Consider the following 23,969-nt stretch of genomic DNA (forward strand, 5'->3'; position numbering starts at 1 on the left):
ACTATTCTGTCCTGTCCTGAATGCTTATAGGTGGGATTGTCAGCACTCCATGCCTAAAGCTTGCATGGAGTAAGTTTCCATCTGTACCCTTCTTAAAATCGATTCCCGCTTGATGGAGGTCTGTTACACAAGGTATGATTTCCCTTAATTCTCCGCTCTTTGGCCCCATTTCAGTAGACGATGGAAGGTAAAAATTGCGCAAAAGATCCAATAAATGTTTGCCACTTAAGCATTCACCCTTCGACTTTAACAATGGATCCTCAATGCACAAAGTCAATTGAAAGAAAGACAAAGTGAGTTCCACAAGGGAGCATGAGGTTGAAGGTACTGCTAGTCGATCATATAAAGACTCAAGGATGGTAAATGGAATCTGATTTTCAAGCAATAGCAAGTCGTGCTGGATAGTATTTGCCATCCAAGGTTGATTGAATAAGGGGTCGTTTTCGTCTATCAACATCCCATTTGAGCATTTAAGGAGCAGTTCTAGTATAAAACAACCATCAAGTAACATCATTTCTAGAAAATCATTGCTTTCGAAGTCGATGGTCTCTGCATAGCTATTACTGATTATTTCTTTTAATCCCCAAATGTCTTCACTGCAAGCATCAAAAATTATTCTTGGTTGTGGTATTCTACGAAAAAGGTCACGCATGTACTGCACTTTATGATTTTCCATAGCTTTCAGATTTTGATTGTATTGGTAAAATGGTCCAATTGAGACTATTTTAGGGGTATAGGCCTTTTCATTTAATTTGCGAAGGTTTTCAGGAATCCTGTAAATACAACCTCCTGGATATGTTGTAGGCACGTTAATGACCTTTTCTTTGAAAGAATCCATGGATAGCTTGTATGCAGCTTCAATGTTGATGGAAGTGTGGTCTCCTCTTTTATTACCAGCCATCCCTCTGCGCGAGATCCTCTTAGGCAATATCCTAATAGAATTCTCTTCTTAATTTCCAAATGTCAATCGTTTGGATCAAACTCACCTGCACCAAATCCAAACTACAAAGGAAAAATAAACAAAAATAAAAATAAATTGTTTATGTTAAATTAGTGGATGATGTGAGTCTGCTTTCCTATGCAAAAGTTGATTTGAGAAACATCTATAACTCAAAAAAAAATATTGTTTCACATAAAAAAAAAAAGAGACAGAGGCCACTCAAATGGCATTTTCAGGGATGCAAGTTCTGTCGTGTGCTCTAAAAATGGCTTTTGGGCCGAAATTTTCCGAGGTTCTGCATTTAATAGAGAAAGAAAAAAATGGAGAAAATAATTAAAAAGTTCCCTTTCTCTTTAATTAAATGAGACTTGAAGAATTATAAAGTTAAGAAAGCCTCACCTCTCCTAACCGCAGTTTACTAATTTATCCTCCCCTTCTCTCAATCCTTGCAATGCACCCATGGAAAATACTAGTGTTAAAGGAACGTTTGAGGTTAGAAATGTCTCACACCTCAACCCCTCTTTGTCTCTTCTCTCTGTTTCTTGATTCTGTCCTTCCTAGTTTTGTTGAATATATAAGATACCCCTTTGATACATCCCCTTCACATTAGTTATTGTAATGACCTAAATTTTCTTATCTTCTACCTCAAATTAAAGACCCACTCATTCTCCTCCTAGGATAAGTTGAGGTATTTGTACATTTCTCGTTTTTGGTGAAAAGGTGTAATGTATAGCTGCGAGTTTTTCTTCATAGTGAAATCGGTGTGATCCGTGGGCATACCTCAATCTAAAAGGAGCCACGTAAAATCTTTGTATTTCTTTGTGTGATTGCATCTTCTATTTGATTTTTTGATTCGTTTTTTTGTTTCGATTGCAATTATTTTCTTAACAATTAGTATCCATATCAACAATTCTTAATATTGGTAATTAAATTGCGGATGTTTGGTCATAATTGTTTGACTATGCTTGTAAGTGGACACCCCTTCTTTATTAATTAACAAATCTGGTTGTCAATGCTCTGATATTAATAAAGATTTTTTAATAAATTAATTGAGCAGAGATAATATTGATCTCCAAAGATATTCTATTAGAAGGATCGAAGAAACAGAGGTAGCCCACGTAGTTTTGATACTAAATAACATAATCTAATCCTAATTAACATCAAACATTCGATATAACTCCATACATCTCAATACAATGCAACATTAACTAATACTCTAACCAAAAGGACAAAATCCATGATTAATTGGGGGAATAATAAGAAAGGACTGAAAATACAGTCTGCCCAATCGTGAGAATGAGTAGAATAATGGCACCAATGAGTGAAATGATTTTCCATGGATTACTAAAATAATTGCGCTTCAAGATTGCTTTCCATTTGTGACGACGTTTCTGATAATATTTATCCACCTGATCGAAGAGCTCAGTGAAATAGAAACCAGTTATAGTAACTTCCTTACAAAGATTGTTGAAGAGAACTGAAACAGCTTTTTCATCACCCAAGTGGTTGATTATAATTCCTTGACCTTGAAGTAATTTGACGTCTTGTGGGGAGTTGATGAGGAAATCCATGAACATGACATATGAAGTAATGTAATGGTCCATACCATGGCAACATTGCTCCAAAGCAATGAGGTTTCTAAAGAACGATTCTGTGTTGTCTTGAATGCTTAAAGGTGGGATTGTCAGCACTCCATGGCTAAAGCTTGCATCGAATAAGTCTCCATCTATACCCTTCTTAATATCGATTCCCGCATGAATGAGGTCTGTTACACAAGGTATGATTTTCCATATTGGTTCTCTCTTTTGCCTCAATGATGGACGGTAAATATTGTGCAAATAATCGAGTAAATGTTTGCCACTTATGAGTCTAAACGTCGACTTTACCAAGAGATACTGACTGCTCAAAACTGATGGAAACAAAAGCAAGGTGAGATTCGCAAGGGAGTATGAGGTTGAAGTTACTGCTAGTCGATCATATAAAGACTCAATGATGGTAAATGGAATCTGATTTTCAAGCAATAGCAAGTCGCGATTGACAGCATTTATCATCCAAGGTTGATTGAATAAGGGGTCGTTTTTGTCTCTCAACTTCTTATTTGAGTATTTAAGGAGCAGTTCTAGTATAAAACAACCATCAAGTAGCATCATTTCTAGAAAATCATTGCTTTCAAAGTCGATGGTCGGTGCATAGCTTTTACTGATTATTTCTTTCAATCCCCAAATGGCTTTGCAGCAATCGTCAAAAATTATTCTTGGTTGTCGCAATCTACCAAAAAGGTCACGCATGTACTGTCCTTTATGATTTTCCATAGCTTTCAGATTTTGATTGTCACGGTGAAATGGTCCAATTGAAACTATTTTAGGGGTATAGGCCTTTTCATTTACTTTGCGAAGGGTTTCAGGAACCCTGAAAATATAACCACCTGAATACGTTGAAGGCATGTGAATGACCTTTTTTTCAATAGAATCCATAGATGGCTTGTATGCATCTTCAATGTTGATGTAAGTGTGGTCTCCTCTGCGCGACATACTCTCAGGCGATATCCTCATAGAATTCTCTTCTTAATTTCAAAATGTCAATTGTTTCGATCAAACTCACCTGCATCAAATCCAAACTACAAAGGAAAAAAAATAAAAAATAAAAAATTATTTTTGTTAAATTAGTGGAAGATGTCAGTCTGCTTTCCTATGCCAAAGTAGATTTGAGAGACATCTATAAGTCAAAAAGTATATTATTTAACATTAAAAAAAAAAAAAAAAAAAAAAAAAAAAAAGACATAGTCCACTCACATGGCATTTTCAGGGATTCAAGTTCCGTCTTGTGCTCTAAAAATGGCTATCCGACCGAAATTATCCGAGGTTCTGCATTTAATAGAGAGAAAAAATGGAGAAAAAAAATTAAAAAGCTCCCTTTCTCTTTAATTAAATGAGACTTGAAGAATTATAAAGTTAAGAAGCCTCACCTCTGCTAACCTCAGTTTACTAATTTATCCTCCCCTTCTTTCAATCCTTGCAATGCACCCATGGAAGATACTAGTTTGAAAGGAACATTTGGGGTTAGAAATGTCTCACACCTTATCCCCTCTTGATACATCCCCCTTCACATCAGTTATTTAAATGGCCTAACTTTCCTAAAATTCCAATCACATTTGGATGCCACAAAGATTAGCAGTCAATATAGTAAAAAAAAAGTTTTTCAAAATTATAAAAATAACTTTAGATAATTATTTTTAATGCATTCAAAATAATCTATACATAATAGCTACTACTGATTTTGTAATTATTTTGGGAACAACATTTACACTGTTCCTGTAATTTCTCAATCTTCCTCACTTGTTTTGGTAAAAATGTCCATTAAACCAACATCAGATAAGGTTAGCTACTGACATCATTGATTATCTCCCAAATTAATAACCAATTACCAACCTACCAAGAATTATTTGCTCATTGACCCCAAAAGCAGGTCAATTGACCTATATTATGTGTTACATATAACACACTCTCTCTTCAAGTGGTTCAAGGAAGACAAACAACAAACTGTACCATAGTCTTGATTGTAAAATTAAATAAAAGAATGTCATCATCTCCAACTTATGTTTCCATGTTATCTTGTAGAAGCCCATGGGCCTAACTCATCCTCACAAAACCGACTTATAAGGTGAGAAATGCTCCGGGTAAGTTTACATACAATCCAAGGTCATAATACTCAAATGATGTGGGACTATGCTCACACTCCCCCTCACATGTAACGTGTCTCATACATTCCTATGGTTACTCACTCTGATATCATGTAGAAGCCCATGAACCTAACTCATCCTCACAAAAATCGACTTTTAAGTTGAGAATTGCTCTAGGTTTATATATAGTCCAAGGTCATGAAATCCAGATGATGTGGGACTATCGAAATTAATCCAGATGATGTGGCTAGATCACAAGCCACACACACGAAAATCGACTATCGAAATTAATCTCCTCTTAGGCAACATCCTCTTAGAATTCTCTTCTTAATTTCAAATGTCAATTGCTTCGATCAAACTCACCTACATCAAATACAAACTACGAAGGAAAAAATAAATTAATTAAATTGTTTTTGTTAAATTAGTGGAAGATGTGAGTATGCTTTCCTCTGCCAAAGTTGATTTGAGAGACATCCATAACTCAATTAGTATATTATTTCACATAAAAGAAAAAAAGAGAGAAAGTCCACTCACATGGCATTTTCAGGAATGCAAGTTCTGTCTTGTGCTCTAAAAATGGATTTTCGACCGAAATTATCCGAGGTTCTGCATTTGATAGAGAAAGAAAAAAAAATTAAAAAGCTCCCTTTCTCTTTAATTAAAGAAATATAAAGTTATGAAGCCTCGCCTATGCTAACCTCAGTTTACTAATTTATCCTCCCCTTCTCTCAATCCTTGCAATGCACCCATGGAAGATACTAGTTTTAAAGGAACGTTTGAGATTGGAAATGTCTCACACCTTATCCCCTCTTGTCTCCTCTCTGTTTCTTGATTCTGTCCTTCCTAGTTTGAATATATAAGATAACCCTTTAATACATCCCCTTCACATCAGTTATTGAAATGACCTAAATTTTCTTATCTTCAACCTCAACTTAAAGACCTCTGATTCTCCTCCTAAAGAAATTTTGTTTACAAACTCTTCAAAATCTAAGATAATTTTTTTGTAACTTAGGATTCGAACTCGTTAGGTAAAACCATTGATTTTTCATGGATAAAATATATCATTTAACTTTCCTAAAATTCCAATCACATTTTTGGATGCCACAAGGATTAGTGGTCAATTTAGTTAAAAATAAAGTTTTTCAAAATTATAGAAGTACCCTCAGACAATTCTTTTTAATGCATTCAAAATAAACTATCCATAATAGCAACTACTGATTTTGTAATTATTTTGGGAACAACATTTACACCGTTCCTATAATTTCTCAATCTACCCCACTTGTTTTGGTAAAAATGTCCCAACTTCAGATAAGGTTAGCTGCTGACATCATTGATGATCTCCAAAAATTAATAACCCACTACGTACCTACCATGAATTATTTGCTCATTGATCCCAAAAGCAAGTCAATTGACCCATATTATGTTTGTCATATAACACACCATCTCTTTAAGTGATTCAAGGAAAACAAACCAACAAACTGTACCACAGTCTTGATTGTAAAAATAAATAAGAGAATGTCGTCATCCCCAACTTATGTTTCCTGGGTATCTTGTAGAAGCCCATGGGCATAACTCATCCTCATCTGCAACTTATGTTTCCAGGTTATCTTATAGAAGCCCATGGGCCTAATTCATCCTCACAAAACTGGCTTATAGAATACTAGAAGCTTTGATGAATCTTAAAGATTTGATAGTTTTCGTTGATCACCATTGTTGATTGATTTACCATCTCTTTTGATGAAATTTAGATAGAGTTGAATGGGTTTGATGGATTTAAAGTGGGAGAAAAAGAGAGTAATATGTTTAATAGAAGAGCTCTACCCTCCCCCCTCCTCACACACACACCCCCTAAAAATAAATAAAAAAAATAAAAATAAGGGGCCGATTAGTTGCACACCACTAATTGTTGGTTGCACACCAACCTTAAAAAATCTTTTTTCTTTTTTGTTGGTATTTTTATAACCTCTATTTTAACATACTACTTAGCAATCCAAATTTCCAACCTTTTAGAATTTAAACTTTATTTTAACTTGTAGTTTTGTATTATTTGCGTGTGCTCTACTTTGACCGTGTTTTGTGATTGATTTTATTTGTACTCTCTTTGCTCCAACTTAATTAAAGCATTGATTTTCTAATCTTCGTTTAGGTTTAAATTGAACCTATATATTTCAAGAGAATATAATTTTGTAAACATTGTCCCAAAACGAAAAAAAATATTTCTTGTAAAAATTACCAAATAAGCAATAATTTCTTTGGGCATAATTGAGGAAGAACAAAAAAAAAAAAAATATGAGTGCAATATTTTTTTATTATTTTTGGAGTGTAATCATCCAAATGGTGTGCAAAGGGGAATTTTTAAGTGATGGAGTGCAATTGGTAATGGGTGGTGTGCAACTAGTCAGTCCCTAAAATAAAAGGCAATAAAATAAAGAAATTACTGCACCACACCCACTTGTAAAATATTTAGTAGAAAAAGGGTATAAAAGCCAAGTTAAAAAAGAGTCTCAGATCGTATGCACCTAGGGTGGAGAATTGAAACCCTCCTACCACACTTCCAATACACACCACATAAGCCATAATCCAAGGAATTCCTTGGATTATGGCTTATCAATCCTCCATCACTGGGTGTATATGATCCCGACTTGTCAAAAAAATATTCATTCCATTTAGTACTCTTTTGGGAAGAAATAATTCAATACCTAGCAGTGAATTCGTTGCTTTCTTCAATTCCAAACAACAAATTAGTTGTTTTTCCATTCAAAAACGATGAATTCATTTATTTTTTGCCTGATAATTGCCACCCATCTAAGTCGTTCAATTCGTTTGATGGAGATTCCTTCTTCTAAACAAGAAACAGAGAGTGAGTGAGGTTACCTCAATTCCAAAATGGAATAATTCATTATGGATTCAATTTATGAATCCTCCTCAACACCTTAGTCCCTTCTCCTTCATTTCTTAATCCTTTCTTTGATCTCAGACTATTTTATTTATAATAACGTTGCTTGTTTAAATATTTAATCTAGAAGAAATTTGATCTCTTTAAGGGCACCAAAAGTTTTGTTGATTTCCCTTCTTTTATCTAGAAGATATATATATATATATATATATATATATATATATGTATTGAAAATGGTGGTTCAGTCAATAGGAAAAGTAAGATCGCTATGCAAGAAGCCAAAATTACTATGTTGGCCTCTGGTAAGGGTATTTTTACCAAATGGGGCATCTGCTGCAATAGCATTTTTAAAACTTACTCTTACATCTTGGAAAGAACAATGATAAATTGACTCCCCCCTCTGACAAGCTGCCCTCAAACTCTCCCCATGTGGCTGTAAATTTTCCTCGGGATACACAACTGCACAGCCACATGGGGAGAGTTTGTCGGGGGAAGTTTGAAAATCATGACTCATCCTCGAATTGGCATTTATTAGAAGAGTTGTGATTTTCTGACTCCCCACAAACTCTCCTGAGGTCGCATGCACATGAACCATAGATTTTCATTGGGATACACAACCATAGATTTTTCATTGGAATACACAATTGCACATCCCCATAAATATGTGCAGTTGTATATCCGAGTAGTTCATGCACATGCCATGTCAGGAGAGTTTCGGGGAGTCAGAAATCATTATTCTTATAAGAAGTTGAACCGAGGGTCTAAAAATAGCAATCTGTAGAAGTATGATCAAAAGAGCAAGAGAGCACTACCACAATCCTTTTGGAAGACTTCGAAATTTTTGGAAAATTCTACTTGTTGGAGGAGGACAAAAGCTCTCAGAGTAAACTATGGTGTTAGTGTATACGAGCAGAGAAATCACTTAACCTGAAAATTTTATAAAGATCAAAGAAAAAATTAATCTCGAGTTATTTATAGAAGTAATCCAATCCTAATGATTTGTGGCAGAAATCTTGAGGTATGAAAGAAAAATCAGATTTCTTGCTATTGGGCGTGTAAGGTGCACTAGTGTTTGGACACATGTAAATGCTTCATAAGGATTAATAGAGAATAATTGACATAAAACCCAAGCTTAATGGTGAACATAAGGACTGACTGAAATTAAAGTCTGTATGAATGTGAGAATGAGGAGTACAACAGCAGCAATGAATTTAAGGACCGCCCATGGACTATTGAAATATTCGTGCTTCAATATCCTTTTCCATTTGTGTCAATGGATTGCTTTCCATGTGTGCCAACAGGTCATAATATGCTTCCATCTGCTCGCAAAGCTTAGCAAAATAAAAGTCTTCTATGGACACTTCTTTGCAGAGATTGCTGAAGAGAACTGAAACATCTTCCTCACTACCCAAGTAGTTGTTTATAATTCTTTTCTTTTGAAGTAATTCGACGTCTTCCGTTTAGTTGATGAGGAAATCCATGAATGCTGGGTATGATATAATGTGATGTGTAATACCATGGGAACACTGCTCCACGGCAATAAAGTTTCTAAATAGCCACTCTGTCGATTCTCGAATGATTAAAGGTGGGATTTCTAGCACTCCATGGTTAAACAACAAGTCGAATAAGTTATTACTCTTACCCCTCTTAAAATGGATTCCTGCACGATTGAGCTCTGTTGCACAATGCAAAGATCACCACTTCGGATTGCATGTTGTCATTGTTTTAGGTGACAAGGGAAGGTAACAATTGTGCAAAACATTGAGTAAATGTTTTTCATTATTTAGATTGCTCTTCGTTTGTAACACTTCTTGCTCCATGTTCAAAATTGGTCCAAAGAAATTGAAGATGAGATGCACAAGAGAGTAGGACGGAAGACCTGACACACGCCCCCTAGAAGATTATATAAAGACTCAAGGATGATAAACAGAATCTGATTTTCTAACAATAGCAAGTCGCACATAGTAACATTAAACATCCAAGCTGTATTGAATAAGGGGTGACATGTGTTTCTCAATTCCCATTTCGAGTACTTAAGGAATAACTCTAGTATGAAACAACCATCAACTAGCATTATTTGAACAGAATTATTGTTTTCGAGATCAATGGCCTCTCCATAGTAACTATTAGCTCTTTCTTTCAATCCCCAAATAGCTTTGCCAATATCATCCAAGCTTACTCCTTTTGATGCTCAATGAAGTAAGTTGTGCGTGTACCGCCATTTAAGCTTTTCCATAGCTTGCAAATTTTGTTTGCCATGGCGATATGGTCCAATTGAGACTATTTGAGGGTTATATGCATTTTCATTTAGGTTGCGAAGTAACCGAGGGACTCTATAGATACTACAACCTTTGTGTGTTGGAGGCACTTTTTGGAGCCTCTCTTTGATAGCATTCATATAAAGCTTGTATGGGTCTTCAATATCAATTCAAGTATGGCTTTTTCTTTCATTTTGCGATGCTCCACTACATAATAATTATACTTGATTGACCCATTATAACAATACAACATGCAATTACCTAAAAAACATATATTTGTAATTTGTTTTTCAGAAAAGATTGTCAACATAGTGTTGGAGAGTTGTCATGATTCAACCGAAATTCTTGATGATCCGTTAATGACCCGTATGATCTGATTAAGGTATTTTTTAGGATTCATTCTTTGTGTGAGAAATGAGACCGCAAGAGAGAGATTAGAATGGGTGTAACAGGGGACTAGGGTTATTTAAAGAAGTTTGTAGAAATCTCGTTTTGATATAGTGGATTGGTCATTGCTGCCCGTGGACGTAGGCATGTTGCCGAACCACGTAAATTGTGTCTTTTGTTCTGCTTTCTCTATTTTGTTTTTTGGCTTTAAATTTCTTGCTCGTAGTTCGCTTTATTCGTTGCGCGCTTTTGCACAACACATAGTACAAATCAAAATATGATAGAATATTAGAAGCTTTGACGAATCTTATAGCGAGATATGATATTTTTCTTCAACCAAAATTGTTGATTAATTTACCATCTCTTTTTTATGCAATTGAAACAAGAGTTGAATGGATTTAATGGATTCAAAGTGTGAGAAGAGAGAGAGAGAGGAATATGTTTAATATGAGAGAAACAGAAAAGAAAAAATGCAAAGAAATACCTCTACCAACCCCTTTGTGAAAAATCGAAATAGCAAAGACAACATAATCACACAAAACACAAGGATTTACGTAGTTTGGCAATGTGCCTACGTCCACAGAACATAACAAGAATAATCACTATTTTCTTATATTGTTTTACAACCCTAGAGATATTTATTTATATACCTGAAAGTTACCAAAACAGAAAACCCTCAAAATTAGAAAATCCTTAAAAAAAAATATTACATGATTGCTCTTTTCATACCCCTTAAAAAATTTGGGTAGGGAGCTCCACCCTAGCAGCTATGCATAGCACAACAAAATACAAGACATTTACATAACCCACCCCCCCAAAAAAAAAAAAAAAAAAAACATACCACACCCACTTTTAAAAAAATTAGCAAAAAATGTATATAAAAGTCATGTAAAAAAATATACTCATTCCATCTAGCACTCTTTGGAGAAGAAATAAATCAATACCGAACAGTGAATTTGTTGCTTTCTTCAATGCCAAACAACAAATTCGTTGTTTTTTCATTACAAAACAATGGATTCTTTTTATTTATTTATTTTAATATTCAATTCCAAACTTATTTAGAACAAAATTTTTGATCGGACTGTCCGTTCTACTATTCACAAATTGAAATAAACCACCACAATTTTAAGAAGGTGCAGTCGTGCTAGGTTAGTTTAAGTACGAAACCATAATCATGAAAAGACCATACAAGGCAGATTTCATAAAGCATCCAAATCGTATAAACTCAGCGTGGAGAATTGAAACCCTCCACCCACACCTAAATACATTCCATGTAAGCCATAATTCGAGGAAATTATAATAATTAATTAGAAACAGTTAGATGTGAGAGATATGGGACATTAATCATAATGACTCTAAGGCAAAATAGATCTCTAGAAAGTTGTGCTTTCCCTCATCTCAATCTCAATATGTATTTTTGATGGAGATATATATACAAGATCCATAGTGATCAGGACATGTTTTCTAGCAATTAATCTATATTGCCTGATAATCGCCACCCATCTAAGTCGTTCAATTCGCTTCATGGAGATTCCTTCTAAACAAGAAACAGAGAGTGAGTGAGGTTACCTTAATTCCAAAATGGAATAATTCATAACAGTTTGAATTTATGAATCCTCCCCAACACCTTAGTCCCTTCTCCTTCATTTCTTAATCCTTTCTTTGATCTCAGACTTTGTTATTTATAATAACGTGCCCCTATGTATGAACTTGCATGTTTAAATATTTAATGTGGCTAAAATGTTGCATTTGTTGTCATAAATGGGAAAAGTACTGTTTTATTTTTTTTCCTCTAAACCAAACACAAATTGACTTGAATTCTTTACATAAGTCAAGATCCCATGTGGTGTCCCGATTCTATATATAAGTTAGATGTCTACGTGACACATTTTAGTTGGTCTTGTTAACATCTTGAGACTCCTAATCAATGTATTTATTTTCTAATCAAATTGTGCCATGTAGACACCTAAACCATTTTATAGGAACGGGACATTGTATTGGATCCTGAGTCTCTTTACATTATGATAAGGTCCCAATTATTCGATTTTGGGACCTTAATTGCATTAAGATTACCATTGCATAAATGTTAATTCCTTTAAATAATTGCAAAATTATTTTATTTATCCAAATTAATAGAGCTAATGATATATTAGTGTTAATTGTAGCGCACGTGGAAGCTAACAAATCGCGAAACAATTACGGTTACAATACACGAGCCGAAAGGAAGCATCCAGAAAAACCTCGAAGGATTTGGGCGCCACGTCACCGCGCCGCGGCTAGCCATGACCGCGCCGCGGTCATCTCGAGGAATTTGTCCTCGAGATTTTCACAGAAGCTTCCAATTACTTCGGTGGTTGTAACTGAATGGGTAGTTCGAAGCAAATCATCCGAAAAGTTGACCCGATTACCCGAATACAAATGTTATAAATTGAAGGGTTGATTTTAGAGAAGGGTCCCTCTCCTTGCTCTCTTCTTCTCCAATTTTTGATTGTTCCTCTCTTTAATTTTCTATAATTTTCTATTGAGAGATCTCTTGAGTGTAGTGAGAACATCAAGAGTGCTCAATTCTTTTTCTTTGTAAATTGTTGGGAGAGCTATAAAAGAAGAATTCGGATCGATCATCATCTTCATCTTCTTCACCTATTCTCTCTTTTCTCTTTTATTATTTTTCTGCAATTACAATGCTTGCAATGATTGGCTAAATTCTCATTAGAGAAGTGAAGGAAGCCATAGCAAATTAATCCCTCTAGTGTAGATTTAAATTCTTGCTTGCTTACATATTTTAATTCTGAAAATTCTATTCTGATTAAGGTAATCCAACTTATAATTCTGATCCAACTTAGATAGCCATTACTTAGATAAGTTCAAGAATGGCTATGCTATGTGAATAATCAGAATATAAATTGGGCAATCTCCATCATATTAGGATTTTCATGAATAGCTTCTAATTTCTTTCAAAAATTTAATTGATCCATCTTCCGATCCATGAGCAATGACTTGCTCCATGGATTGAGTTAATTTCAGAATTTATCTACACTATGGATTACTTGCAAAGGTTTACTTGACCTCTCTAATCCCTCTCTCTTAGAATTTCAATCTTTATTTTCTGTTTAGATTTCAATTTAGTTTCTACTACAACTTTGTTTTGTTTTTAAAACTAATATGTTTTTGTTTCTAAATTCTGTTTTGGCATTTTTATCCGAATGAATCCTTGAATCCTCATTGTCCCTGTGGAACAAATTCGACTTACCCAAAGTCCATTTCTTAATCTTAATCTCTGCATCTCTATTGCAAGCTTTACAACCGATCACATTACATATTTCCGGTGACTTATTATTTTATGATCAAGTCTGAATGGACATTGTATTGGATCCTGAGTCTCTTTGGGTAGGACTAATCCAACTGTCACCACCCCCCTAAGAAAGTCCTGCACGCAAAAGGTTAAGTCAAGGGTCAAATGACCCTAGAGGGTGGCCCCAAAGAAATTCATACCTTCATGGGCTTTTGAACGCTTGACTTTTTCCATATAAATTGACCCAAACTTTGCCTTTTATGTAGCACAATTAAAGCTTTCAATGGTCTAGGTTAGCCCAATAATACAATTAATTCCGATCCAATATGATCTAGTACTGAGCAAGTTATTAGGTCCAGTTGATTGATTTTGGACCCATGAACGTTATCTGACAATCTATTGGATCAGTTGGGGATCAACCTTGATGACCCAATCCAACGTGAATTACATATGTATCTATGACATATATTGTCTCAAGGTCATTTATTTAAGAGTCCCGATAATATGACTTGCCAAGTGGCATACTCAATACTCAAATGACTCAATGACGAGGATAAATTTGGGAACTGTAGATCTGTACGCCTAGGGATACACCATTCCCTTGGGATACCTTTTTCTGGAGATGTGCAATCATGTATCCCGGGCGATCAGATCTACGATACCCAAACTTGTCACGTCATGGAGTCATTTGAGTATGCCACTGGTAAGTCATATTATCAAGACTATATTTTTAATGGGAAAATTAATTATTATTAAATCATAATTATATTGTTTTATTTAAATAAAAGTTGGTAATCTAATGATGAGGTCTAACTATATGGCCTAGGGGTGTCAATGGTAGCCGAAATCCGAATCCAAATTTGAATTCGAATTCGAAAAATTAGATTTTATCCGAAATTTTTGGATATTGGATTTGGATTTGGATTCGGATGTTATTTTAACATTCGAATGAATTTTGGATACGAATTCGGATGTTATAAGATCCGATTCGATAATATCCGCTCTGATTATAAAGACATGTGTTATGTATTCATGTTATACAGCAAAACTTATTTATATATATATATATATGGGAAATGTTCAACAACAAACATTTTGGCAAAACATTTTTCAAAATATAGGTTAGAGGTTTTGGAATGGGCTGATTTTTGGTGAGGATGATCTCTACGGTGAGGAGATCATCACCAAAAATCAGCCCATTCCAAAATTTCTAACCCCATCAAAAATGATTTACAAAAAATGGACGGTCCACGATTTTTCAACTTGTAAACTGGGACTAGAAGCTTTGGAATGGGCTGATTTTTGGTGAGGATGATCTCCTCACCGTAGAGATCCTCCTCACCAAAAATCAGCCTATTCCAAAACCTCTAACCCATGTTTTGAAAAATGTTTTGCCGAAATGTTTGTCAAAATGTTTGTTGCTGAACGGGACCCTCTATATATATAGGGAGCGGTTCGGCAAAAACCCTAAAGTTTGCCAAGTTTGGTGCCAAACATTTTTTGTAAATCACTTTTGACGGGGTTAGAAGTTTTGGAATAGGCTGATTTTTTGTGAGGATGATCTCTACGATGAAGAGATCATCCTCACAAGAAATCAGCTCATTTTGAAACTTCTAACCCTAGTTTACAAGTTGAAGAATCGTGGATCATCAAATTTTTGTAAATCACTTTTGATGGGGTTAGAAGTTTTGGAATAGGCTGATTTTTAGTGAGGATGATCTCCTCATCATAGAGATCATCCTCACAAAAAATCTGCTCATTCCAAAGCTTCTAACCCATATTTTGAAAAATGTTTGGCACCAAAGTTGGCAAACTTTAGGGTTGCTGAACTGTCCCCATATATATATATATATATATATATATATATATATATATATATATATATATATATATGGGAGCGGTTCGGCAGCCTTAAAGTTTGCCAAGTTTGGTGCCAAACATTTTTTGTAAATCACTTTTGATGGGGTTAGAAGTTTTGGAATAGGCTGATTTTTTGTGAGGATGATCTCTATGGTGAAGAGATCATCCTCACAAAAAATCAGCTCATTTTGAAACTTCTAACCCTAGTTTAGAAGTTGAAGAATCGTGGACCGTCCAATTTTTGTAAATCACTTTTGATGGGGTTAGAAGTTTTGGAATATGCTGATTTTTTGTGAGGATGATCTCCTCGTCATAGAGATCATCCTCACAAAAAATCAGCTCATTCCAAAGCTTCTAACCCATATTTTGAAAAATGTTTGTTACCAAACTTGGCAAACTTTAGGGCTGCTGAACAGTCCCCTATATATATATATATATATATATATATATATATATATATATATATATATATATATATATAGGATCCCGTTCAGCACCCTAAGTTTTACCACACACTTTAACAAATGTGTTTTGTCTTATATGGGTTAGAAGTTTTGGAATGGGCTGATTTTTGGTGAGGATGATCTCTACGTGAGGATGATCTCTATGGTGTAGAGATCATCCTCACCAAAAATCAGCCCATTCCAAAACTTGTAACCCCATCAAAAATGGTTTACAAAAAATGGACGGTCCACGATTTTTCAACGTGTAAACATGGGACTAAACATTTCGGAATGGGCCGATTTTTAGAGAGGATGATCTTCTAATCATAGAGATCATCCTCACCAAAAATCAGCCCATTCCAAAACTTATAACCTATGTAGGACAAAAAACATTTGTTAAAATGTGTGGTAAAACTTAGGGTGCTGAACATTTCCCATATATATATATGGGTCAGGTTCAAAGGACAATCATTTCAACACACATATAGACAACGTGTTTTGTCTTATATGGGCAAAAATGTTTGGAATGGACTGATTTTTGGTGAGGATGATCTCTGTGATGAGGGGATCATCCTGGCAAAAAATCATCACATTCCAAAACTTGTAACCCCATCAAAATTGATTTACAAAAATTGGACGGTCTAGAAGTTTTCATAATGAGCTGATTTTTGGCAAGGATGATCTCCTCTTCACAGAGATCATCCTCACAAAAAATCAGTCCATTCCAAACATTTTTGCCCATATAAGACAAAACACGTTGTCTATATGTGTGTTGAAATGGTTGTCCTTTGAACCTGACCCTATATATATATGAACAGCGTTCCTAAGACTCATATTGGGACTCACATTGCGACACACCGTTTTGTCTTATATAAGCAAAAATATTTGGAATGGGCTGATTTTTTGTGAGGATGATCTCTATGGTGAGGAGATCATCCTTGCCAAAAATCAGCTCATTATGAAACTTCTAGACCGTCTAATTTTTATTGAAAAATTATAGACCGTCCAATTTTTGTTGAAAAATTATAGACCGTCCAATTTTTGTAAATCAATTTTGATGGGGTTAGAAGTTTTGGAATGGGATGATTTTTTGCCAAGATGATCCCCTCATCAGAGATCATCCTCACAAAAAATCAGCTCATTCCAAATATTTTTGCCCATATAAGACAAAATGGTGTGTCGCAATGTGAGTCTCAATATGAGTCTTAGGAACGTGACCCTATATATATATAAGCATTCTTGTGTATTCAAGTTTTACAACGAAATTAAACTTCAAATCTTTATCTTCTTCGACCAAAACTCAAAAAGCAGAACCGCAAAGTGGGTTTCGCCGTGTCGACTGTGCAAGCTCCCATTAGCCACCCTCTTCTCCGACCGGCGAGCATCAAGGTAGGTATTTCATCTCTCACTCTCCCTCTCTCTCTCTCTCTTAATGTAAACTAAAACCCTCTTTTTTTTATATTGTGCGAGCTCCATAACGGCATAACCACCATCTTCTCCGGTTGGTGAGCATTATACTTCATCTCTCTCTTTCTCTCTCTCTCTCTCTCTCTCTCTCTCTCTCTCTCTCTCTCTCTCTCTCTCTCTCTCTCTCTATATATATATATATATCACAGTAAAACCCTATGTTTTATTCGAATTTTTCATAATTTTTTTAAAAATATCAAAGTTTATTTGATTTTAAAACCATTTTTTTTTCAAAAATCAAAGTTTATTCGATTTTAAGACTGAAATAAGTTTAAGATTATAACTTCTGAAGTAAAAAAAATTAGAAAATCGATTTGGTTTTTGCTGATTGAAGATGTATACATCGAATCTAATTTTGTTAGGGTTTTTATCGAATCAGATATTTTCGGATATCCGATATATTTTTTGAATTCGAATTTTGATTCATGATATCCTATCAGATTCAAATTTGAATTCGAATTCGGATATCATTATTTTTTTTGGGATTCGAATTCGGATATAGCATTATCCGATGGGATACCTATCCGTTGACAGCCTTAATATGGCCTACGTGGAAGTTTATTGAAAAGATCATGAAAATTCTCATCCAATCCTAAAGATAACTAGAAGAAAAGAAAATTTTTATATGACTAAAGGTTTCATTATTTTGCAAAGTGAACTAATTAATCACAAATAGTGATGTGTTTTTTTATCAATTGAGCTGCCACCAATCATGGTTTTAAATCTCATCCGAGACAAAAGCAAAATCTCGCGAGACAAACAAGATTACTGGGGCGATATTTTGAAAATCTTGTTTGATTTGGTAAAATTCGTTCTAGTCAATTGGAATTTTGTATATACTAATTTTTTTATTAATTTAAATATTTATTATTTAAATAAAATATGATTAAACATCCTCTAATCTACTTTATTTTATCCAATAGAATTATACTTTGTTTGATTCGGCACCCTACTATTTGCCCTACGTGTTTAATCCTACATGGATTAGAAGTTTTGAAATGAGCTAATTTTTTATGAGGATGATCTACTAAAACTCGTGTTGGGAAAAATACGCAAGGGTAAAATGTAGGGTAAACAATATAGTGCCGAACATTTCACATATATATACACGCGAATAAATAATTATAAATCAAATTCAATGGTTTATCTCATCCAAGAAAAATTGACTCGTCTAAGACAAATCAGTCTTGTTTATGAACTAGATGAGATGTCAAACCAAGTCTTGAAACCATGTCACCAATTCGATTATTAAAGCATTAGGTAGGATGGCGAGGTAGTCCATACATATTAAATAAGCTCACTTAATCAAATGGGACGAGTATTACTACCTACTCCTCAAAAGAACCATGTCCGTAAAATTATATGGACTTTTATAAGAACAACTTTATTATATAATTAACAATTAATGTTTAAAAAAAAAATTACAAAATAAAAGAGGAAGGTAGTTGGCTTCCATCAGGGTGATATATGTTGGAAACTTTTTCAAATAAAACATTATTATTTTATAATTTTTATTTTTAATGTAAATTGAAGAACAATCTATAATTGGTCCTAACCCACCGGGGGCTAGGACGATTAAATGAGGGTTTTAATGAAATTTCTTAGTTGGCGATCTTAGAAGGCTGATTAATGTTGGAGTGACCACAGTTGGGATACATAGGGGGCATCTTGATGTGGTGACACGTGCATGTTCCGTAGATGCGTTCTCTCTGAGATACTAGTAAAATGCATCTGTGCCACCACATCAAGATGTCCCACCCTAGGTCCCTCGCTGAGGTCACTCCAAATTGATACAAATTGGGTGTTGTAATGTAAAGAAATTATTCGTAAATTTGAATTATTATTTATGATTAAAAGTTATGGAGTTTTAAATTTCAAAGATATATGATAATCAAAACTTTTGGTTCTAATTAATTATAAAGCTCTAGATCATGCTTTATGTATGTGTTTTGGGGATTAAATCACAACAATTGTTATTAGAACACAGATTGAGTATTTTTTTTTTTTTTGATGAATCAATGAAAATCGTAATTTAAAATTATTTTAATCAAAGGATTCACACTTGAATATGTTTAATTGGATCTATAAAAGAGTTTTTGGGTAATTTAGATATGTTTTATTGAATATTAGAGATATTCCCTGTATTTTAAAATTGATGGCATGCATCTCTTGACCTTAGTCTTCTAAATAGATTGATGGGAAAAGACCGAAATACCCTCACCTTCAACCTCTAGTCAAAAGCTCAAATTTTTCATCTCAAAACCTATCATCTTCAATATTTTCGAATACAAATTTAACACTAATCATCTAACTTAAGATTTTATCTACTTCAAGTTTTCAATATTCAAATATCAAAATAAGATACAATTTTAGAAGAAGGGGGCGGTTCAAGGGCCATATGAGAAAACATATGAAAAAACTTTCGTTTTTCAAAATAAGAGTTAGAGGTTTTGGATTGAGCTGATTTTTTGCAAGGATGGTCACTATGATGAAAAGATCATCCTCACAAAAAATCAGCTCAATCAGAAATTTCTAAATCCATCAAAAGTGATTTACAAATTAGTGATAAAAATTGGTAAAAAATCGACGGTCCACATTCTAAATCACTTTTAATGGGGTTAGAAGTTTCAGATTGGGCTGATTGTTTTTTTTTTTTTGGATGATCTTCCCATCATAGAAATCATCCTCACAAAAAATTAGCTCAATCCAAAATTTCTAACTCATATTTTAAAATTTTATTAAAAACGAAAGTTTTTACATATGTTTTCTCATATAACCCTTGAACCTGACCCTTAGAAGAAATATTAAAATGATGAAATTTTGGATAGAAAAATCTAAGATTTTCAACAAAGGAAACAAGGTAAAAAATGGTGGATGAAGATCAAATTACCATAGAGGTTGAAGATCTTGAAGATAGCTTGTTTTGGAAAGTAAAAAAATAAAGAGGAATTTTGGAGAAATTGAAAACAATGGATTTTAGGGAGAAAAATCTTGGGTTTTATGTAAATGGATTAGTTCTAGGTTGAAAACGATAAATTGGAAATAAATTGAGAAGATATACTATGGAGTTTTAAAATACAAGGGGTATCTCTAATATTCAACAAAACAATGGGGATGAGTCTAAATTACCGAAGAATTTTTCAAAGAGAGCTGCTATTGCCACACTAACTTTCACTAATGCAACCCCAAGATTCGTGTTAATCTTTAGTGATTTAACGCACCCCATTTAAAATAGAAATTAACTTTTTCACATCAAAATTTTCGTTCGTAACCACGCAAAAGACATAAAAAAAAAATTACGAATTGCTAGTATCGACAATAAACCATAAAAAAGAATAAATTGACATCAACAACTATCGTTTACTTTGACCTCTTAATGTTAATTCCTCTTCGAAATTTCTCCACCAAAGAGAAGAAAATATTCAAACATACTGTTGTTTCCTTAAGTGCGAGAGAATGATATTCTCACCTTATTAATTTTTGAATTTTTAAATTTGGTTGGGGTGCCAATGGAAGTTCTCTAGACTTATCAAAGGATTCGTATATGAAATGGAGGTTGACTTTCACTTAAGATCTAACCTAATCTTTCGTTTTGCTTGCAGGAGTTAAACCTAATATTTCCAAATCTTCAGGGGTATTACTAAAATTCCCATAAAACTATAGTATGAAGTAGGTTGATAGTCTTAACTATGTTGTTTTAGCAATCTGTACGGAGACACTCAAGACCATACAATCCAAATGTTAATTTAATGGTACCATAAATCAGATCCATCATTGATAAACAGCAAACATGATTCCATGCAACTGCATATACCTTGATACAATGCGAAATAAACTAATAGTGTATTTCAAAAATGCATGTTTCTTTGAATAAGAAACTTGCAATATATTGATTACTTCTTATTGGGGTTTGTGGAGCGTGATAGTATTGGTGAACAAGGAGGTACAGTAAATCAAGTCATGCCTTCACTCTCATCTAACTTAAATAATTTTTATGTATTTTTATGAAGAAATTTGTTAAGGTTATTTTCGTAATTTCACTAATATTATATAAAACCCTGATTGGATTTCACGAGGTATTTATATATTTCTCATTTTTGGTGAAATGGTGTAATCTGTAGTTACGAGTTTTTCTTCATAGTGGAATCGGTGTGATCTATGGACACACTTCAATCTAGAAGGAATCATGTAAAATTTTTGTGTTTCTTTGTGTGATTGCATCTTATGTTTGGTTTTCAATTCATTTTCTTGTTTCGATTGCAATTGTTTTCTTAACAACTGGTATCTATATCAACAACTCTTTGATATCAGTGATTAAATTGCAGATGTTTGGTCATAATTGTTTGATTATGCTCCTAACTGGTCACCCCTTATTTGTTAATTAACAATTCTGGTTGTCAATGCTCTGACACCAATAAAGAGTTTTTAATAAATGAATTGAGCAGAGATAATATTGATCTTCAAAGATATTCTACTAGAAGGATCGAAGAAACAGAGGTAGCGCACGTAGTTTTGATACTAAATAACATAATCTAATCCTAATTAACATCAAACATGATTCAATAGAACTCCATACATCTCAATACAACGCAACATTAACTAATACTCTAACCAAAACGACAAAATCCATGATTAATTGGGGAAATAATAAGAAAGGACTGAAAATACAGTCTGCGCGATCGTGAGAATGAGTAGAATAATGGCACCAATGAATGAGATGATAGTCCATGGATTACTAAAATAATCGCGCTTCAAGATTGCTTTCCACTTGTGGCAAGGGAACTTATAATACTTATACACCTCATCGCAGAGCTCGGTGAAATGGAAACCAGTTGCAGTAACTTCCTTACCAAGATTGTTGAAGAGAACTGAAACAGCTTCTTCATCACCCAAGTGGTTGGTTATAATTCTTTTACGTTGAAGTAATTCGACATCTTGTGTGGAGTTGATGAGGAAATTCATGAACATGACATATGAAGTAATGTAATGGTCCCAACCATGGCAACATTGCTCCAAAGCAATGAGGTTTCTAAAGAACGATTCTGTCCTGTCTTGAATGTTTAAAGGTGGGATTGTCAGCACTCCATGCCTAAAGCTTGCATCGAATAAGTTTCCATCTGTACCCTTCTTAAAATCGATTCCCGCTTGATGGAGGTCTGTTACACAAGGTATGATTTCCCTTAATTTTCCGCTCTTTGGCCCTGTTTCAGTAGGCGATGGAAGGTAAAAATTGCGCAAAAGATCCAATAAATGTTTGCCACTTATTAACAAGGGATCCTCAATGCACAAAGTCAATTGAAAGAATGACAAAGTGAGTTTCACAAGGGAGCATGAGGTTGAAGGTACTGCTAGTCGATCATATAAAGACTCAAGGATGGTAAATGGAATCTGATTTTCAAGCAATAGCAAGTCGCTCTTGATAGCACTTTTCATCCAAGGTTGATGGAATAAGGGGTCGTCTTTGTTAATCAACTTCGGAATTGAGTATTTAAGGAGCAGTTCTAGTATAAAACAACCATCAAGTAACATCATTTTTAGAAAATCATTGCTTTCGAAGTCGATGGTCTCTGCATAGCTATTACTGATTATTTCTTTTAATCCCCAAATGTCTTCACTGCAAGCATCAAAAATTATTCTTGGTTGTGGTATTCTAAGAAAAAGGTCACGCATGTACTGCACTTTATGATTTTCCATAGCTTTCAGATTTTGATTGCCATGGTGAAATGGTCCAATTGAGACTATTTTAGGGGTATAGGCCTTTTCATTTAGTTTCCGAAGGTTTTCAGGAATCCTGTAAATACAACCACCTGGATACGTTGTAGGCACGTTAATGACCTTTTCTTTGAAAGAATCCATGGATAGCTTGTATGCAGCTTCAATGTTGATGGAAGTGTGGTCTCCTCTTTTATTACCAGCCATCCCTCTGCGCGAGATCGTCTTAGGCGATATCCTAATAGAATTCTCTTCTTAATTTCAAAATGTCAATCGTTTCGATCAAACTCACCTGCATCGAATCCAAACTACAAAGGAAAAAATAAACAAAAATAAATTGTTTACGTTAAATTAGTGGAAGATGTGAGTCTGCTTTCCTATGCAAAAGTTGATTTGAGAAACATCTATAACTCAAAAAAGTATATTATTTCACATAAAAAAAGAGACAAAGGCCACTCATATGGCTTTTTCAGGGATGCAAGTTCTGTCTTGTGCTCTAAAAATGGCTTTTGGAAAGAAAAAAATGGAGAAAATAATTAAAAAGTTCCCTTTCTCTTTAATTAAATGAGACTTGAAAAATTATAAAGTTAAGAAGCCTCACCTCTCCTAACCGCAGTTTACTAATTTATCCTCCCCTTCTCTCAATTCTTGCAATGCACCCATGGAAGATACTAGTGTTAAAGGAACGTTTGAGGTTAGAAATGTCTCACACCTTAACCCCTCTTTGTCTCTTCTCTCTGTTTCTTGATTCTATCCTTCCTAGTTTTGTATATAAGATACCCCTTTGATGTTAAAATTCAACATCAGCCCAAATTGAGAAAAGCCGACATTTATTGTCCAAGCCCAATGGCTATTTAGAGTCCAATTTCTAGAATCTTCTTAGAGAAAATTCTAGATGTTTTTAGATAAAAGAAAAATAGAAGATTCTAGAATTGTAGATATTTTGGTAGAAAACTCTAGACTAATAGATATTTTTGGAAAGTTCTAGATGACAAAATTGTAACCACTAGATTTAAAATGTGTTGGCACAATCCT

The 23,969-nt window shown here is 34.2% G+C and overlaps 3 protein-coding genes across 4 annotated transcripts; all 3 read right to left on the reverse strand.

The window, feature by feature from the left end:
• Position 1: 1 nt before the first annotated feature.
• LOC147399537 (UPF0481 protein At3g47200-like) lies at positions 2 to 901 on the reverse strand. Its single transcript, XM_086446532.1, has one exon. The coding sequence runs from the start codon at positions 899 to 901 to the stop codon at positions 2 to 4; it is 900 nt and encodes a 299-aa protein (XP_086302658.1).
• Positions 902 to 2,006: 1,105 nt separating this feature from the next.
• On the reverse strand, positions 2,007 to 4,021 carry LOC147399538 (UPF0481 protein At3g47200-like). Of its 2 annotated transcripts, XM_086444930.1 has the most exons (3): positions 3,906 to 4,021; positions 3,733 to 3,804; positions 2,007 to 3,557 (listed from the first exon to the last, which is right to left on the reverse strand). In XM_086444930.1, the coding sequence occupies exon 3, from the start codon at positions 3,490 to 3,492 to the stop codon at positions 2,182 to 2,184; it is 1,311 nt and encodes a 436-aa protein (XP_086301056.1). In that variant the 5' UTR covers positions 3,493 to 3,557; positions 3,733 to 3,804; positions 3,906 to 4,021; the 3' UTR covers positions 2,007 to 2,181. The 2 variants fall into 2 exon arrangements, with proteins under 2 accessions (XP_086301056.1, XP_086301057.1); XM_086444931.1 differs by lacking the exon at positions 3,906 to 4,021 and having other exon boundaries at positions 3,733 to 3,897.
• A 17,692-nt stretch (positions 4,022 to 21,713) lies between these two features.
• Positions 21,714 to 23,658, reverse strand: LOC147399539 (UPF0481 protein At3g47200-like). Its single transcript, XM_086444932.1, has 2 exons — positions 23,536 to 23,658; positions 21,714 to 23,226 (listed from the first exon to the last, which is right to left on the reverse strand). The coding sequence occupies exon 2, from the start codon at positions 23,139 to 23,141 to the stop codon at positions 21,855 to 21,857; it is 1,287 nt and encodes a 428-aa protein (XP_086301058.1). The 5' UTR covers positions 23,142 to 23,226; positions 23,536 to 23,658; the 3' UTR covers positions 21,714 to 21,854.
• Between the last annotated feature and the right edge of the window lie 311 nt (positions 23,659 to 23,969).

Source organism: Akebia trifoliata, chromosome 6 (genome assembly GCF_017979445.1).
Source record: "Akebia trifoliata isolate Shusen 1 chromosome 6, ASM1797944v1, whole genome shotgun sequence".
NCBI lineage: Eukaryota > Viridiplantae > Streptophyta > Magnoliopsida > Ranunculales > Lardizabalaceae > Akebia > Akebia trifoliata.

Bases quoted from the DNA above. Each gene is read 5' to 3' on its own strand.
- LOC147399538 (XM_086444930.1), bottom strand. From the start codon at position 3,492: ATGAGGATATCGCCTGAGAGTATGTCGCGCAGAGGAGACCACACTTAC.
- LOC147399539 (XM_086444932.1), bottom strand. From the start codon at position 23,141: ATGGCTGGTAATAAAAGAGGAGACCACACTTCCATCAACATTGAAGCT.
- LOC147399537 (XM_086446532.1), bottom strand. From the start codon at position 901: ATGGCTGGTAATAAAAGAGGAGACCACACTTCCATCAACATTGAAGCT.